This window comes from Cricetulus griseus, chromosome 6, assembly GCF_003668045.3.
Source record: "Cricetulus griseus strain 17A/GY chromosome 6, alternate assembly CriGri-PICRH-1.0, whole genome shotgun sequence".
Lineage (NCBI taxonomy): Eukaryota > Metazoa > Chordata > Mammalia > Rodentia > Cricetidae > Cricetulus > Cricetulus griseus.
The window spans coordinates 109091247-109110022 of record NC_048599.1 but is presented as its reverse complement, the minus strand read 5'-3'; the positions used below and the strand labels follow the sequence as shown (position 1 = coordinate 109110022).

The 18776-nt window shown below is 37.2% G+C and overlaps 1 protein-coding gene across 2 annotated transcripts in view; it reads left to right on the top strand.

Annotated features, from left to right (window-relative positions):
• Positions 1-702: 702 nt before the first annotated feature.
• Csrnp3 (cysteine and serine rich nuclear protein 3) overlaps positions 703-18776 on the top strand; it is an 81007-nt gene continuing 62933 nt past the window's right edge. Inside the window, exon 1 of one of the 2 annotated variants that reach the window (XM_035446366.1) lies at positions 703-880. In XM_035446366.1, the coding sequence (XP_035302257.1) occupies positions 733-880 (148 nt within the window). In that variant the 5' untranslated portion in view covers positions 703-732. The remainder of the gene's footprint in view (positions 881-18776) is intronic. The other variant, XM_035446365.1, reaches the window with a different exon arrangement.

Sequence of the window (18776 nt, the reverse complement as noted above, 5' to 3'; positions counted from 1 at the left end):
GAAACACGTCCACTGGTCACTCCCTGATTCCATTCAGTTAGCACAATCCCCAGACTCATAGTCTCAGGAAATTTCTGGAAAGGTAGCAACAGCTTCAACAACCAGGTAGCATGGGGACAAAGTTCATCTTGTAGCAGCATTAAAATGGAAACCACCTAAAATTCAGAACTGATTTCATATGCTTCATTATGCTTTGCTAACTAGGTTCCTTGAATTTGAAATTTTCTAAATATAAAAATTTTACATCCTACTTTCAGTGTTTCTTCTAGATGAATTTTGCAAGGCACAGTAATCATTTCAGACTTTGGGGGCATTGCCATGTGTTTGTTTTTTGTTTGTTTGTTGTTGTTGTTGTTTTTTAAGCAGAATTTCAGTGTTAAGCAGAATTAAGCAGGATTCAAGTGGCTTTTCCTATTTTGCCAACAAAAGACTAATGGTACTGCATTAAGCCTAACTATTTCTTAAAGACATTAGAAAACCATGAAAGTGCTGGGCTAACCGAAGTGTCGGGGACACCTATTAATTTTCAACCTCTTTTTGTTAAGTTCAAATAGAAAACTAAACTTGGTTTGTGATACTTTCAAGGGACAGCTCCCGCTCAGCCCATGTATTAAAGTCAAATGAAAATGTCAGGAAACATTGGCTACACTGTCAACGGTCAAATTGCAATAGTCAGACTTCAATGCTTGGTTGCTCATTCCTGCTCCAGGTACATGCGACAACGCTGCAGCTATGAGTGGAATTTTAAAGAGGAAGTTTGAAGATGTGGATGCCTCCTCACCCTGCTCCTCTGCTCGGGAATCAGACGATGAAGTCTCCAGCAGTGAGAGCGCTGACAGCGGGGATAGTGTCAATCCATCCACCTCTAATCACTTCACCCGTGAGTACTGGAACCAATCAGGTTCTGCTGAGGGTGGTGGGGGTGGGGGTGGGAATCATTGTATAGTGCTGGTCATTTTTATTTTTACCTTTATGGCTAGACATGTGTTTTTAAATAGATCAAGGGAAAATGAGATAGTTTTGAGACATCTTGGTAGATTCCATTATTTGAGTAGAATTGGCCATGTTTTATTTGGTCCTTTTGGCCCATTTTGTTGACAAAAGTAGGCATTTCATTCCTGCAACTCTTCAAGGAAACATGTAGTACACCTGGCACAGATGAGAAATATGGAGTTAAGGAATAAACTGAAGCTAGGAAAACAGCGCAATCTTCCCATAACTGAGATGGTCTGGGATGAAATGAAAGGCTACATGTTGCATTTGCTAATGGAAAGTGTTGGCAGTGATAAGAAACAGTTTGATGGGCCACACACTGAAGTGTGAAAATCTTCAAGCTCTCCTCAGCTGCAGCCCCTTCCCAGGTATTTCTTCTCTCTTCCCTGGGAGTTACAAAGTCCACCAAGGTGAAAATAAGCATGTATGCCGTGTCTTCTATTCCCTTCTCTGCTACCCTGTCACATTAGCCATTTCTGCCAGGTACAGTAATGTGATGTTCAAAGAAGGGGTGGGAAAAATTGTTTAGATCTTGTAACCTAAGCACAAGAGACTGACATGGAATAGCTTCATGTTTCTAAAACAAGGAGACTTGAGTGTCACAATACCATGATAGATAGCTGGGCTTTTGTAGAATTATTATTTGAGATTATAATATAATTACATCATTCCCCCTTCCGGTCCCTTCCTCCAAACCCTCCCAAGAACTCCGCCTTGCTCTCTTTCAAATGCATATGGCCTCTTGTTTTGTGAGGCTGGGCCTTTTGATTACTATGTTTTTTTATGACTGGCTTTGTGCATGGTGAGGGAGTAAAGGGTATAATGAAGTGGTGGTCAGAGAACAGCTGTGGGAGTTGGTTCTCACCTTCTACCATGTGGGTTCCTGGGAAATTCATTTTCCCATGCTTGTCACAATGCACCTTTACCCACTAAGTCATCTTGCCAGCCTTGTTTGTTTTATTAGCTGATTTTTATTAATATATGAATCTCAAACCTCTCCTTTTTTGGGGAACTCTGAAGACCACCTTTAGGAAAAACAAAAAAAAAACAAAAAACAAAAAACAAATGATTCAAACTTTGAAAAGGACATACTGAAGAACTCAATGAACATGGAGCCTGAGGTGCACATACTGCTATAATCAGTGGTTTTCCTCTGAGCGATCTGAAATAAATGGAAAGTAAGAAAGATGATTACGACTGTGACAGTGGAAAAGTGACAGAATAGGAAGACAGTGCTACTGTGATGTGTACCGTAACTTAGCACGATTTGTGCATATCATGATGATATGAGGTGAGCTTGTGCTTGGTCTGAAAGATGTAGGTTGACCTTTTTGGTTTTATACTAGTGATGAGGACAGCATCAGCAGCACCAGCATCAGCAGCACAAGGAGGTGAGCTGCATGAAGGGGCTCTGTAAAATGTCCGTAGAGTGCACGTGCTGTGACAGGGATTCTGAAATTACCCAACTTACTAGAAACATGGTGACTGTACTAGTGATGGGGGCAAAGAGAGTCTAAGATTGTGAATTACAAAAGATTTAATAAAGATGCATATTATATCTTCATATATAACGATATATAAAGTCATATATGCCCTCTGGGTTGATTTATAATAGCAGAGTTCAAGTCCAGAAAAACTCTCAAGTAGGCCATGTCAGGAGCTGAAATGAGCCAGGCGGTGGTAACATACACCTTTAATCCCAGCACATGGGAGGCAGAGGCAGTCGGATCTCTGAGTTGGAGGCCAGCCTTGTCTGCAGAGTGAGTCACAGGATTACCAAGACAGAGAAAATCTGCCTCAAAAAACAAACAAAACAAAAAGAGGTGAAATTCTACATACATAAGATATTTTTTTTAAAAAACGAAGCATAGCCCAGTATCAGTAATGTGGCAGAAACCAGAAGCATTGAACCAGACCAATGACTCATTGTCATGAACACTTACAAGTAATAACAAGACCTAATGTTGAAAGCCCATTCTAGATATCAACTTATCATTCATGACAATATAGTTGGGTGTTTTTTCCTATGATGTTTTACCTCAGAAAGTATAGAAAATCCTGGCCTTGTATATGCAAGAAATTAATGTAAAGAAAATAGGTGTTATCAAATGCCAAAGGGGAGGATTTTCATAAGCATTCATACAATTAACTATTTTTAAAATGAAGCAATTTAAACTCTCTTCTCATGGCATAATAAAGTACATTCCATAGTGATGAAATTAAAAAATAATGAAATAATGAATTTGGCAGGATTGCTGTGTGCTTTGAAGGAATAGGAAAAATTTCACATTCCAACACATTTAATGTATTTAATGATATTGAAATATCAGACATATCTGCTATAAAATATTGAAGTAAAAAGAAACAGTTTATATTAGAAATATGTATTTAATGAGGTATAAGATTATTCTCTAGCATATGGAAGCACATGTGTAAATATATTTTTGAGACAGATCTAAAGTATTTAAGGCTAGCCTACAATTTTGCTATGTTGCAGAAGAAAATGACCTTGAACTCCTGATCCTCTTTCTTTTACTTTCCAAGTGCCATAATTGCAGGCCTGCTTCTCCATGCCCTGCCTATGCTGTGTTAGGGATTGAACCGAGAGCTTTGTGTATGCTAAGCAAGAACTCTACCAACGGTGATACACCCCTTGCCCTCACAAGAGACGCAAGCTAAGGCATGCCTCAGAGATAGTTCATAGTAGAAATAGCGATAATCTCATACAATAAAGCATTTAACAATCATAGTAATAAAAACTTAGATTAAAATAATATGTATATTTTATTAATATGAAATCATAAAGATTTCACCACTATGAAGTTAGTATTCGTCCCTCTAATAGAAAATGCTAACAGCAAAATGCTAGCAGAAGCCGCAGTGTGCATTCTAGGTGTACATGTTGCTGTTAATGCCCAAAATTCAGGAAGTGCTTTTTCAGTATAAGGCCCATCCAAATATTCCTGAGTCTGCATTCAGAGAATGTATGTGAAGGGAGAAACACCAAAAGCAACAGAAAATTATGCAAGTGGAAATGTTGGTGTTTAATTGTAGCAAGAGAAAACAGGGATGAGGAAGGATGGCCACATGTTCAAGAGTGGGAAAATGATTCATAGTAACCCATGACTGCATTCATTTTCATGAGAGTTAGGAAAAGTACAGGATAGGTAAAATGTTTATGAGACAATCGGAAGAAAAGCAGAAGACAGGCTCTTCTTTATATGGACAGGGAAAACCTGAGCATGCTCAGAAGCTAAGACTGCTTCCATGACTCGTAAATTGGAAACAATTTGATTTGTTGAAAGATTAGATTGGTGGGTGGGTTTTTGTATCCACTAATTTTTATTTCTGTTAGTGTTATATTGCATCCCGAGAGAGATGTTTCAAAGTTGCGCTGCAAAAAATGATCGATCAGTGTTTCTCACTTTTTATTGATGTATACAGAACAAAGGGAAGAAATTGCAAGAGGAACAGAGAGAGAGAGAGAGAGAGAGAGAGAGAGAGAGAGAGAGAGAGAGTTGGCTTTTTGCCCAGTTCTTACATCTCAGACCCAGGGTCTCATACCTGTGCAGCACACATGTTATCTACTGAGCCAGCTCCCTATGTTGCCATCAGAGAACATACTCTATGATATCTAAGAAGCCCCTGAAATGTTTGAGCTCATTGTGTATTATCAGCTCTTAGGGAGAAGGGAGTGTCCCAGCTAGTTTACCAAAATGTCATTGTAACTGTGTACTAAATAGAATCTAGCAGCTTCTGATTATTTTAAAGATATTTTTCATTGTGTATGTATGCACATGCTTGTGTGTGTGTGTGTGTGTGTGTGTACCACTCATGTTCAAGTGCCTCGGAGGCCAGATAAGGGCTTTGATCACCTGAAGGTGGTTGTGAAGTGCCCCAGGTGGGTTCTCTGGAGGAACCGCCGATTCTCTTAACTACTAAGCCATTATTCATTCCAGCCTTACAAATTCTATTTTTTAAAGGCAATGCAATTATTAATTTGATTTTGGTGCTCTTTCCACATAGTAATCTGTTTTGCTTCCTGACTTCATATTATGGGGGTGAAGCGTGGGGGAGATGAGCTGAAGAAGTAACACAGAATCAAATGATAAAGCTTCTACCCAAAATACAAAAGATAAGAAGAGCATTTCAACCAATGTGAAAACAGTAGTTACAATTTTTGTTGCTTTCTTTTTAAATGTATTTTGTTGCTGGGTGTAGTGGAACACACTTTTCATCCAAGTACTTGGCTGGATCCTGGTGACTTTTAAGCCAGATTGGTCTATATAATAAGTTCCAGGCCAGCCAGAGCTACAGAGTCTCAAAGATAAAACATAATAGTAATTAAATTTATTTGCTACTCCAGAAATCAATATGTAGCATTTTAGAAAATACTTTCTTTACTATCTCAACTAGATTAGAGAAAAGTTTATTAGCAATATCTTCTTTATGGGAAACTATGATTATAATCTTATAATCCTTTGGAGACATACTAATGAAGCATATTTCCCTAACTTGCTTTCCTACCATCAAAAATGAAGACAGCATCCTGTCTTGAAATAAAGAAGGAATTTTTAGGACTGTTAAACCTGTGCAGCAATATGAAAGAGTTTGGATTCACACTGAGATTTTGAAAATGTTGTTATCCTTATTTAAATCTCAGTCACCATAGCTTTATCCTTCCATTTTAAACGAGTGGGTGGGCCCTGTGCTGTGTAGTCACTAGCACATTGTATACTAGGGCATTTTGTTGTTTTTCACAGATATAGAAATTAATAAGATTGGTTGGTACATGTCAGTCGCTGTGGTAGTGCGAAATGTCATACTATTCTAAGCCTCCCGTTAAGGCATTCAATTTGTAGCATACCACATTATGATAATAACAGCTTCAAAATGTAAATTAGGAAGAATGTGATGGCTTTTTCCTTGAACTTCTAGATTTTGCTAGGCAACTAGCACACTTACCAGCGATCAACCAAGGTCGTAGTCTGTACTCTCTTCAGAATAGAAGCAGCAGATTCCACAGGATGGAGGAACACTTTGTTTCACCAAATCCCTGTGGCTCTTTAGCCAAACATTCTGTCAAAAGGAGAGCTTCAGGGAAAAGACAGGAATGATTTTTTTTTCTGCCCTCTGAAGGTTCTTGGCACTTTGCATAATCAACGAGAAGCTGTGTGATGAAACATGGTCCCTAAAGGAACACATTATTTTTCCTGCAGCCGTGTTCCAACAAATAAATGCATACCATACAGGACTCAAATTGTGACGAGGTCAAGGATGGCTGGCTGTACTACAATGAACATAGGAGCAGGTAGTGGCTGCCTATGCAAGTCACAGAAGACTTCCACGTCACTGGGTTCTTTTAACATACAAAATTGTTTTGCAATTAGGAGTTATTATAGCCATTACAAAAGTAGAAATTAATCATCACAGATGTGTTTATGCTTTTCCCCAGAGCTGAGAATGTGTCTTTCTCCTTCCTTCCTTCCCTCTTCCCTCGGCCCACCTTTTCCTTTGAATCCGTGGTGCGTGGACAAGTGAGATTTCCTCCAGATTGCCTCTCCCTTGTTCCCCATTTCATAATAGGGTTTAATTCAGACAATCAGCAGAAAGTGGATTTCAGTGTGAAGCTTTCCTGGAAGTACAGCTGGGGCATGTCGGCCATTTTATCTTTATTAAGCAGTTAAAATACACTAAAGACTTGGATTCAACTTCAAAGATTGTAATATCATTTATGTCACAGGCTCTGAGCTAGCAGCCACATGTGAGTGATGACTCCAAGCAGTGACTGTTACTGGAGAAAATAGCACAGATACCCCACATTGTGGTTTTATTTTGAAAGCTCATTTTGAAAAGGCAATTGTAGCAATCCATCCCTTGATTTCATGTTTTGTTTTGTTTTTAAAACAGCTGGAGGATCATTTAGGCAGAAGCTGGAGCAGGGGGAGAGACTCAATATTACTAAAAAACTCTTTTCTATTCCGTGATACTGACCCTATAAACAAAATTTCAAATTAATCCTACATTTCACAAAATAGCAAAATATAAGCAGTATAAAGTCACCCCTGAAATGCAATTGTTATATTAAAGAGATCCCTCCTTGTTTTGGAAAAATGACCAATTAGCATGAGCTTGTGAGAATAGATGTGAAGCCAGTAGTAGAGCACCTGTGGCATCATGAAGAGCATCACCAGGTCATGTACACATCTGGATAAGATCACCACCAAGTCACGTACACATCTGGATGTCAGACATAGATCAACTGAGTCATTACATGTTTGCTTGAATTGTCAGAAAGAAAATGGTTGAAGTGTAGGGATAGTGATGAGAGGAGGACGGTAACATGAAGGAACAATTATTTAGAAAATATTAACTTGAATATTCTGTAAGGGATATTGATTGATGCAGGGAAACTGGTATTACACGCCTTCGCCCGAGAGGCCGAGGAAATCAATAATGTGTTAGAAATAGCGATCCACACTACAACCACTGGCAACTTAGATCATATCCAGACTGTACTGCATGTTGTCTTGCAAACTGTAACTATTTAAGTTCTCTGTATACTAATAGGGTCATATAAAGTATTTCTCCACCAAGTCTCACCCCAGTCATCCTTTTTACCTCTTACTTGGAACATACTGGCATTCCACTAACATTTAAACACGTTAGCAATGGCACTGCCTCTCTCTTCTTCCACTTTGTGTTAACCAGCAGGCAGTGATGATGTCTGTAACGTGCAGTGGTTCCCTGATGGCTTGCTGTCCTCTATTGTGAACCCTTTACTTCTGTTGCATTCGTGACCCCCACTAGCACTCCATTTAGCACCTGGGGACCTCCTCTAAAAACCTCTGAAATATAAAATCCCTGTACTCAAAATTTAGACTGTAGCCCCCTTTCTTCAGCTTGCCTGTGTAGAACCTCATTCTCTTGGTTTCCATATAGCACTGCACCCATCACTTGTATCTCTTTCAGTTCTAGTAGTTAAACCCAGGGCCTCACACCCTCTAGGAAGGATGTAAACCACTAAGCTGTGATCTAATTCCCCAGCACTTAGTCATCCTTCCATACTTTTTCACTTGCTCTATCACCTCAGTCTACTATTTCATTATCTTTCATCACATGGCCTTCAACCCATATCAAGTTTTCATTTGGAACACCTGAAATCTTTTTATCCTTTTGAGAAAATTAAATAAATGACATTTTCTAAAATCAGTTTCTCATTAGTGCGTTGTAACCACCTTTCTCGGTGTCCAGAGTCAATTTTATTTCTTAAATCAGTGTTTATAATTCTCCCATCTCCTCCTCCCTCCACTTTCCCCTCATACATAGCAGCTCTCCTTGCCTCCTCATCATCCTGCAACCTTCTCTCTTATCAGTCTTCAATTGTGTGCCTTTACATTAGTAAGCAGGGTCCCTCCCATGAGTTTTTAAGGAATGAATGGATGCTCAGCAAAGCAGGAACAAGGTCCTTGTGTGACTCACATCCAGTAAACACTTTAATATTTGTTTAATTTGATGAGTATCTGGACAACTGATTAGGCATTAGCTATCTGACACTCACTCCTATGCTAGTAGGATGTAGAAATATAAAAGCAAGTAGGACATATTCTGCTTTGGAAAGGAATTCACAGTCCAATGTCACTCGAACATCTTTCCAACACTTAATGTATTCCATTTCTTACATCATTACTATTGGTGCAAATGCCTCATCTTTTCTGGATATATAAAGAAATTTACCACTCATTATTTTTCCTATTTTGTTTGGTTCTGACTCAACTCTTGTTAAATACTTGATAAATAACATCTTGTATGACTTATCTTTTCCAGTAGAACTAAATCATATAAAGAATGATGCATTTATTTAGGACCTAATCATGGCATGGACATTGGTGAGAATGCATATGAATTCACACGTTATTAGTAATTTATGACTCGATGGATGTCATTGCAAAGTATCAAGATCCTAGTTTATCAGCTCTCCTATTCAAATATGCATGTAGTGGTGAACTGTGCTTTAAAAAGGGTTCCATGGTAATTATGTATTCTCAGCATGTACCTTCCCGGTTTCGTTTGCTTATATATAGCTTTCCCAGGCAGAAGCATCGCTGCTTAATTGGAGGCTGTGCAGCTGTTTATGCAGTAGCTGTATAACACACTTGAGGGAATGCAAGTTGCTTTCACCTTCACCGTCTTTTCAATCAGCTGGGGAAAAGGCATTACAAAGTCAGATGACTAACATCACATAAATACAGTTAATTTAGTTTTCATTCGGTTCATTTGAAATTCAGGATGGGAACCAAACATTTAGCCTCAATAAATAGTGACATTAGATTTAGCTTTTTATCTCAGGCTGCTAAGATTTATTTGAAAAGGGAGGAAAAAAAGAAATGTGTTCTTTTTTTTTCATGTATAAGTTTTTTTTCCCCACAGTTATGTTCTGTATTAATGCATTTCAGATCCACCCATTTATGTCTCTTGGTGTCCTACCACCCAACTCTACATAACGATCACCTCCTGTGCCCTCCTATCCAAACCTTCCAGATTCTCTCACCTCCCCCAGGTGTGCAAGCTGCACATCTTCCCTGAGTAAGAATCATTCAAACACTGCAGGCTCCATGACCCTCAACCGCACCTTCTGATCACACCCACACTCTCGCCTTCTCGCCATCCCCAAACTGCAGCCAAACGGATCCTGAACCACTTTTTTAAACAGAAAGAACTTTGTTTTCTGAACTCTGATCTTTTTTTAAAAAAATATTTTTAATGATTCTTAAAGATTCTTGTGAAATTAGTGAATTTAAAATTTTATCTATATTTTATTGATTTTAAACAAAATTTTATTTGATATTTTATTTCGTATTTGAGCTTCAGTGAAAGTCTACCTGAAGGCTACAAATCCACAGCTCTCATCTCTTGGAAACCTGGTAAAAAGTGATGGGTATCTCGGAAATTCTTTCCAGTAACCCAGCCAAAGAAGGAATGATACTGAAAAATAGAAACATCAATACTGTATGTTTATTATACTGTTCTCTACATTTTTTATGACTTAACATTCTATAACACACAAATATATATGTGGGCATATCTTGTTCTAAAATTCCTACAGAAGAATGAAGGTTTTTAAAAAGGCCAAGTACAATTTTTTTTTTCAAAAGAGTGAAAGGAAGGGCTGTATTTTCCATAACTGATCTTGACAATTAAAATTTAAAAATAGCTAAAAATGCTGGATTAGCCCAAGTCTGTGCATGGAACAGAGCTTAAAGACAAGCTCATATTTAAATGACAGCTTCATTTGTGACTGAAGAGACACTACAGAAGAATTGGAAAAGAAGTAACTACAGCAATACATGACATTTTTTAATAAAAAGATAAAATTAGATCTCCACCTCATTTCCATATAGGAAAATAAGTTCTCACTGTGGTGATGAACTAAATGTATAAATTCAAAAACTTTAAGATTTGAGGAAAAGAACATTTTATAGTAAAGTAAAAAGTGAAAAGTATGAAAGAACATGTTTTATATATGAGTACATTAAAATACAATTATACAAATAAATTTACTTTCAAGAAACCAAAGGCATGAGTTGTGTATTAGGAGACATTTTCAAGTTACTAAATGGTGAAGAATTGGTATTTGAATGATAAGAGGACATCTTCAAAAATAAGAAAAAGCTAATGCTGTAATGGAATATTTATATAATGCTAATCCAATTTTTAGCAAGTTGTTAGGAAATTAGAGAAATTAAAATTGAACAAACCACCATTTTTCATACTTATCATTAGTCAGAATTAACCTTTCACAAATATATACAGTGCTTTCCTCCTCTTGTCCACAGTGATATTGTCAAATGTCCTGGTGAAATCCACTCCCACACATTATTTGCTTAAGTCCTTAACTGTAGAGATCCTAAACTTGTTACAGTGCCAGACCTTTGTTCCCATAGACATTTATAAAAGTCCCCTGTGGACATTGTTGCCATGCTTATGAAATACACTGTACACTGCCATACCTACAGTAAGTAAGTGCAATCTGGCCCCTCCTCACCACCTTCAATGACTTAAAACAGAACATTGTTTCTTTGGATCATTAACTTAAAACTAATAGTCTTTTGTTTGAGAACCATTACTTAACTCTGCTACAATTTGTTTCCCCTAGTATGTCAGTTGATCTTGAAAGAATGGTATTCTGCTATATATTTATCTAATTTGATACAACTGAAAAACTCACAACTGAAGACTGCAGTTTTACCTCTGTGTCTAGAGTTAAAATTTTAACTTTAGTTTTGTTAAAATTAATTTTGACGATGATTAAATGATTTCTCGTATTTCTTCATTTATAAGATGTAGGAATAGATTGATCTTGAAGTTAGTGTAAGATTCAGCTAATCCCTTTTTCTTCCAACTAGAATATACTGATCATTTCTCATGTCTGAATTATTTCTAGTAAGATATTGGAGGAAAAATTTATGTGTTCAGTATTCATTTCTGTATATCTATGAGTGTTATTTGCATGCATTGAAATCCTATTGACCATTTTCTTTTGCTTTCAGCTTGGACTCCACTAAAAGTAAGAATCATATAAATGATTGTAGTGGATTTTGTTTTAAGCTGTCTTCATACAACCAACCATGAACTTCACATGTAGTGCTTTTCTTAAACACAGCTATATAACATTATGAAATATTGTCTGGAAAACTAAATAGGTGTTTGTGGTGTAGGTTAGAGGTAGTGCTTGCCTACCAAGTCCTGGGTTTGTACCTAGCACTAAGTGGGCATGTTCCCATGGAAACAGATGTGTTGTTTACTTGCTAATTGCAGCTTAATATTTCTCAATTAAACTTGTCAACCCAATATATAGGCATTTGCTTAGCATATTTTCAGAGGTTTAAGGGTCATAAAGTATCCTCTATCACACCACTGAAAATCCTACCATTAATATGATCCACCTGGGATGATCCTGTATATTATGACTGTTAAAACTCATGTATAAATGTTAAAGTATTCAATAGTTCAAAATGTAGTGTCCTTATTCACATTGCACAAATTCTAATAAAAGATTATCTATTTAGACACAAGAATTATAGCATCTAGGACCCAATGTTTGCTTATTTGTAAATACTAATAAGGATTGGTGCCTTCATCATAAGCTAAAATGATTAAGGTAAAACGACTTAAACTGTACCTATATTCAATATCACACCTAAAAGGTTGCTATGGTGATATCAGCATTGATAATGATGATAATGTTTATGTGAAGTGGCAACAAGAATTTTGATAGTAGCTAATATTTAAAAACTAACATAAAAAGAGAGTAAAAATTCAGCTAAGACACATGATTTTTTTTTCTGCCTCTTTGTTTTTTTGTGGAGTGGGAGAGAAGCTTGGAAAAAGACCTAGATGAGTAGCTCAAACACAGATATCCTTGAAGACAAACAGATCCTGTTACAGTGAGTCAGGAGGGACAATATGGAATAAACCACAGCATATACTTCCAGAGTTTGCTCTTTCTGTTCTTGCTAGCTTTAGTCTTTTTTTTTAATCATTGATTTGTAGAATAATCACAGTAGTAAAAACTGGCATATACTGAGTCTTTAACCATTGTTAATGGGAGGGACTGCACAGACATTTTATGTGTGTCATTTTAGCACTCCTGTGGGACATATTAAGACAGTTAAGCATCTTCACAGAGTTCCAAAGCCAGTGAGCAATTTGTCTGGCTTTTCATTCTGCATGCATCTGACTGGGTCCTGCTTTTAATATTCTTACAGTGCTTCCTATGATGATGACTGAAAATAGCTGTATTACTCATTCTTATTCTAACATTACATTTCAAACTTCAGAAACACCTCATGGTGTTTTATACCCAAGGCACAAAATATAGTATAGTCTACTATTAATAAAGCAGCCCACAGATCCCATTCTCAATGAGACATCCAACAAGTATTACAGGAACTGCATTCAAGTGGAATGTTCTATATTTGCTTACTGCATGTTTTAACATAATCCTGTTGGTGTCAGACCCTTGAACGTTTGTATTCTGGTGCTATGTCTCATAGAACTTAGATCTTTGACTGCTTATGTCATACTGAAGCTGAGGCACTTTTTTTTTTAAAAGCAGTATTTTCATCTTCTTAGAATAAAAGAAATGAAGGAAAAAGATTGCAGATACTGTTGTAATTGACTGAGCAGGGAAGCCTGGGCATTGTGAAACCTCTTAGCTTGTCTCCTTGTAAGAATTGCTTCAGGGATGCTGAAGCAAGGGTGTTTTGGCAGCTGCCTCCCTCTTGATTGACTGCATCAGGCTTCAAAAATACCAATGTCTTCATTAGCATCAGGCACTCTCAGAGCCCTTGTGTAGACCTTCTTAATGGAAGCCTGTGAGGGCTCTAAGAGAGCTCTCCAAGGCAAAGTTTATGGGAGACAATCACAGCAAGTGTTTGCTTGGTGTCATTTAGACTCATTCCCCTGAACTCTCGACACATCTGAGTATCAATAAGATGTGACTTTTCAGAAGATACCAGGACAGAGAAGTAAGTGTTGGTACAGGTTATTTGCAGGCTTTCTCCCCCCCCAATCTCCTCCCCCCCCCATCTCCTCCCCTATAACACTTATCCAGTGTGGTTAGCCAGAAAAATCCAAGATGAAAGGAGAGAGACAGAAGATGATACAGTTGATTGGACAAAAAATGTGTACTTAAAATACTCAAAATAGGAGATTGGGAAAGGATAAGGGATGACAAGAAAAGGGAGGGACCATTCTTGGCTCTGGCACAGCACACACAGCACAGGAGAGGCAAGTGGTAGATAAGAATGTGAATTGTAAAGCCAACTGCTACTGTTCCTATGAGCATCGCTCAAAGCTTCCAGTGTGAAGAAAATCTCTTCATTTGAACTCACAATTGGATGGGTTTTTATCTTATAATGGTAAAATGGTAATGTTTTACAAAATATTACCCTTATGTTTTACATGCACTAATATGTTTAATTGCTACTCCAGCCCTATAACATGGGTACCCAGTTTTCAGATGGCAAAACTGGAATTTCAAGAAGTTTGGTTGTTAATGCTTTCTTGGGTCCTGTTGTTAGTGAAATGTGGAGGCAGGTTGAGGTTCTAGCCATCTCCACTTTAGCATTTGTACTTTTCATATTCAAAATAGCTGATCAGTGAAACCTTTGTTTTCTGATATGCAATTTTTCTTTGTTTTCTGAGACAGGGTTTTTCTGTGGCTTTGGAGGCTGTTCTGGAACTAGCTCTTGTAAACCAGACCAGTCTCAAATTCACAGAGATCAGCCTGCCTCTTCCTACCGAGTGCTGGGATGCATGCACCACCACTACCCAGCTCTGATATGCCGTTTCTAACCTAGGTATTGTTTTAACAATTGTAGAATCCAATGTAGGCATTACTTAATTTTTAAATACAAAATAAAATAATTATTAAATTATATAAATCAAGAGGGTCATCATTACACAGCTTTTATTTCTGTTGCCAAGAAAATACAAACACACACTTCAACACATTTGCTCTTATTTTCAGTTTGTTTTAAAGAGTAATTTTGTTGTTGTTGTTGTTTTGTTCTGGTTTTTTTTTTTTTTTTTTTTTTTTTGAGACAGGGTTTCTCTGTATAGTTTTGGAGCCTGTCCTGTAACTCTCTTTATAGACCATGCTGGACAGGAACTCAAAGAGATTCTCCGGCATCTGTCTTCCGAGTGCTAGGATTAAAGGCGTGTGCCACCCACCACCCTATAAGATTTACTTTCCATAAATATTCATCATTATTTAGTTGAGGTGTAATACATAAATCTACAACAAAATACTTGCCACCATAGTAAATACTTTTCCCCCACACTGAGCTGTCTCCTTAAGACATTATTCTTGGTAACCACCTAGTTTCCCATAGTTTTCCAAACTATTCTGTGAGTAGAGTAGCAAGAAATTTACTAGCTCTCAAATAGCAGAAATGTGGACATGTGATGATGAACAGAGTCTTTCTGGCTTCGATGGGTTCTCCCTCTCCCCGCCCCTGCCCCCGGATCGTGAGTAAAACATCTGGTTAGAGCCTATACACAGAGGGGACAGGAACCTTTGAAAGAACTGGGCCTTCTAGGAGGAAGTTAAGTCAGAGAGACATGCTCTTGAAGGACAGGTAGAGACCCATGCTTCTAATCTCTTCTTTTCCCTCTCCCTTTCCTTTCTTTTTGGTTGACATGAGATGAACAAGGTCTTCATGTCTTCCTACCATGAAGTACTGTGCAACCACTGACCCAATGCCCAAAGTCACAGTGTCATAAGATTGGTGAGACAAACCTCTGTATCTATGAGACAGAACATTTTTCCAGATTACATTGATTATTTCAAGCATTATGTTACAGTAACCCAAAGTATACTAACAAAACTACTGGAAGCACATTATGCCATTTTATCAGAGGCTTAAGGACATTTGAATTTAAGCATTTTATAGCTATCAAGTCAATCAACTTCTAAAAATATTACTTAAATATCTCAAATAGCTTTTTTTCTTGCCTATATGTTTGGTTGCTTTATACTTTCAGTCATTCTTCTAAAACATGTCATTAACATATTCTGTCTGTTGACCAGGAATGTAATGGATGGGTTTGTGCTGGCTTACACAAGCCATTGTTTTACGTTCAAAGATACTGTGAGTTGGTTATTAAACATAACCACATCAACATTAAAATAACATGTTAACAAAATTACCTTAAAATAGTAATAAACATTTAAAATATGCCATTTTGTAATTATCTCTACTACATTTTGCTATGACATCTATCAGGCTCTCTTTTGGGCCATCAACCAGCTTCCAAACTTAGTATTAGAAACTTAATATTAGTTATATTAGTTAATAATAGTTATTAATGATCATTCTTAGCTTATACTTATCCTACTAACTCTTATAACTTAAATTAACTTGTTTCCTTTTATCTACATTTTGCCTCAGGACTTTGAACCTTTTCTTTCACTCTGTATGCCATATTCCATGTCTGTCTGGCAGCTGCCTGGCTGGCTGGTTCTGGGAATCTCTCTTTTTTTCTTCTTGTTCTCTCTCTCTCTTTCTCTCTCTCTCTCTCTCTCTCTCTCTCTCTCTCTCTCTCTCTGTGTGTGTGTGTGTGTGTGTGTGTCTCTCTCTCTCCTCTTTCTTGAGCCTAAATTTCTCCTCCTACTTATTCTCTCTGCCCACTAGCACCGCCTACCCTCCTACTGCCTAGCTATTGGCTGTTGAGATTTTTATTAGACCAATCAGGTGCCTTAGACAAACAAGGTAAAACAGCAACACATCCTTGTATAGTTAAACAAATGCAGCATAAACAAAAGCAACACATTTTTACATAATTAAACAAATGTAACACATCTTTACATAGTTAAAGTGATATCCCACAGCAATGCCATGTACTATGACATACATTCCTGATGGTTTTGATCTACTAAGGGGAAACATTACATACTCCTACACTGTGGCACTTCTGTGACCAATTCCACCACCAGGGGCCATGAGGTCCACCATGTGAAGTCAGCTGTGATAGGCATACTGAATCTGGAGATTGTCAAGCACTGAAAGTGCGGATTGGTTGTTTTTAGATTGTTTAAACAAGAAAAGTGGGGAAAATATGATTAGTGCAAATTAAGTATAAGGTTTGTCATTTCTGTAGCTTTGTTTTCTTAAGCAGACCCCAAATCTCAGTAAGTATTCCTACAGTTCAAAACCATACTGTCCTGTTCAGTAAAGAAGTCATTCATGTAATTGATAAACAAGTGAATGTCTCAACATGTATTCATTTTCCATTTACTTGCTTATGTAAATGAAAGTATCAACCAACGCTCACATCCAGATTGCATGTACTATTGCTTTTCAACTGTAGAAAATGACTATGTATGTATTAATTAGGTGAAAATCTATCAGTTGATTCTGTGAAAATCAGTTATAACTAAGTTATAGTAAAGAATACACTTTTGTCATTTACATATTATTTATTCTTTATGTAACACATTTTATAGTAAACGCATGCCTGACGGACAGCCATTAAACATTACCAGATCAGCACTGGGTAAACTCCATGATGTTCATACTGACTCAGTAAATTTTTTATGTAGTCCTAAATTTTTCTTAATGTTTTTGAACTGTGGAGACAGAATTGTTTTGCAGTGTGGCATTTTGTTTGTTTTGATAAAGATTAGCTCAGAACAAATTCTTAAAACCAAGAATTTAGTTGATACAGCTATTCTTCATTTACATAGTAGCTGTAGGAGTCCACCTTTTTGCATATCTTTCTCCACTGTCAGTGTCATTTTGCTGTAAGCCTTTGTCTATTGTGCCACCAACTCACTCTCTTAATTAGTATTTGGATTTCAAATGAGGTTAGAATGCCCAGTTCAGGATCACTGTCAGAGTGATGGCTGGATGTGCTTCACTGGTCACCCATCATCCTGAGATTACTGCAGTGTCAGGTCTTTAGGACCATGCACAATGGAGAATGGGCCAGATCCCAGTGAGTATGTAGGGCTCAATGATCTTAGCTCATAGACCAAAGTTACTAGGATCTTCCAACAAAATTACTCCATGTGTTATTTGGCCACTGATTGTGGTAGGTAATTTTTGTTTCAAAAGAAGCCTAAAAAACTATGATTAGTTTTCTCCATGTTTTGACACTGACGTGTGCTATGTTATCATCATAGGCTTCCTGTAATCAACGTTAGGTGATATTCACTAGCCACTCATCACCTCTGCTACTGATCAAATGCTATAAATTCTTAGTTAGGCTTCCTAGCCATCAGAAAGTCATGAGCATACAAAAGTGGTTTTAAACATTGGAAATTGATAGCTATTACCATGCTACATGTAATTGTGGAAGCAACATTAGGAGTGTTTGCTACCCATCGACTTTGTCTGCTTTTGTAGACACTACCCTAATATTCAGTGTAGACAGAGTGATTATAGCTTTGACTGCTCTGGTGGTTACAAATAAGAGTTTTTACAGGCTGAGAAATGCTCTGAGGTCAATTACAAAGAATATGTATTAGGAAATCTGAACTTTAAATTGGTTTCAACATGATTTTGTAATGTATTAGGAGTTGGAGATCATAGCATCTATCAATATTAAGTTTAATGTTCCTGATGAAAGCAGTTACATGTGCAGGGTGAGTTTAGGAGGCTGCTCATGAGTGCAAGGAACATGTTCTTTGCTTGTTCATACACTTTATACTCTGACTGTAAGGATGACTAAATATTAGTACCCTAAAGTCAATAACATCCAAAGAGTGTATGACACTATTGAAGCAAGTACAGGGTGTGTGTGGGGGGGGGAGGTGGCACAGCATTTTTTTTGTAGTATAATTGCTCCTAAATCATAGGCAAAAAGGGCTGGGGAGTTAGCTCAGAGGTGGAATACTGGCCTAAAAATATTTGGCTTGGTTTATCCCTAGCACCACAATATATAAAAATTAAAATAAAAAAGAGAACAAATATAAAACATATAAAATAGCAACAGAGATGAGAATGAATGCCAAGCATCTTACAATTTTTAATTTTGCTGAGATCTATCTATGAGAGAAGGCAATTGAAATGGCCGCCACAAGAAAGCCCTCATACAGACTAACTTCCTATTTATTGTCCTTGATAGTGTGTTTTCTTTAAAACCTGTTAAAAATTGAATTCACACAATTTGAAAGCTACAACTACAAATCACATTGACTCTTTTAACTGCTAGAAAACATTTTACTATTGGATAAGACCAAGGAGCAATCTGTGACTCATGGCTATGCAATTACA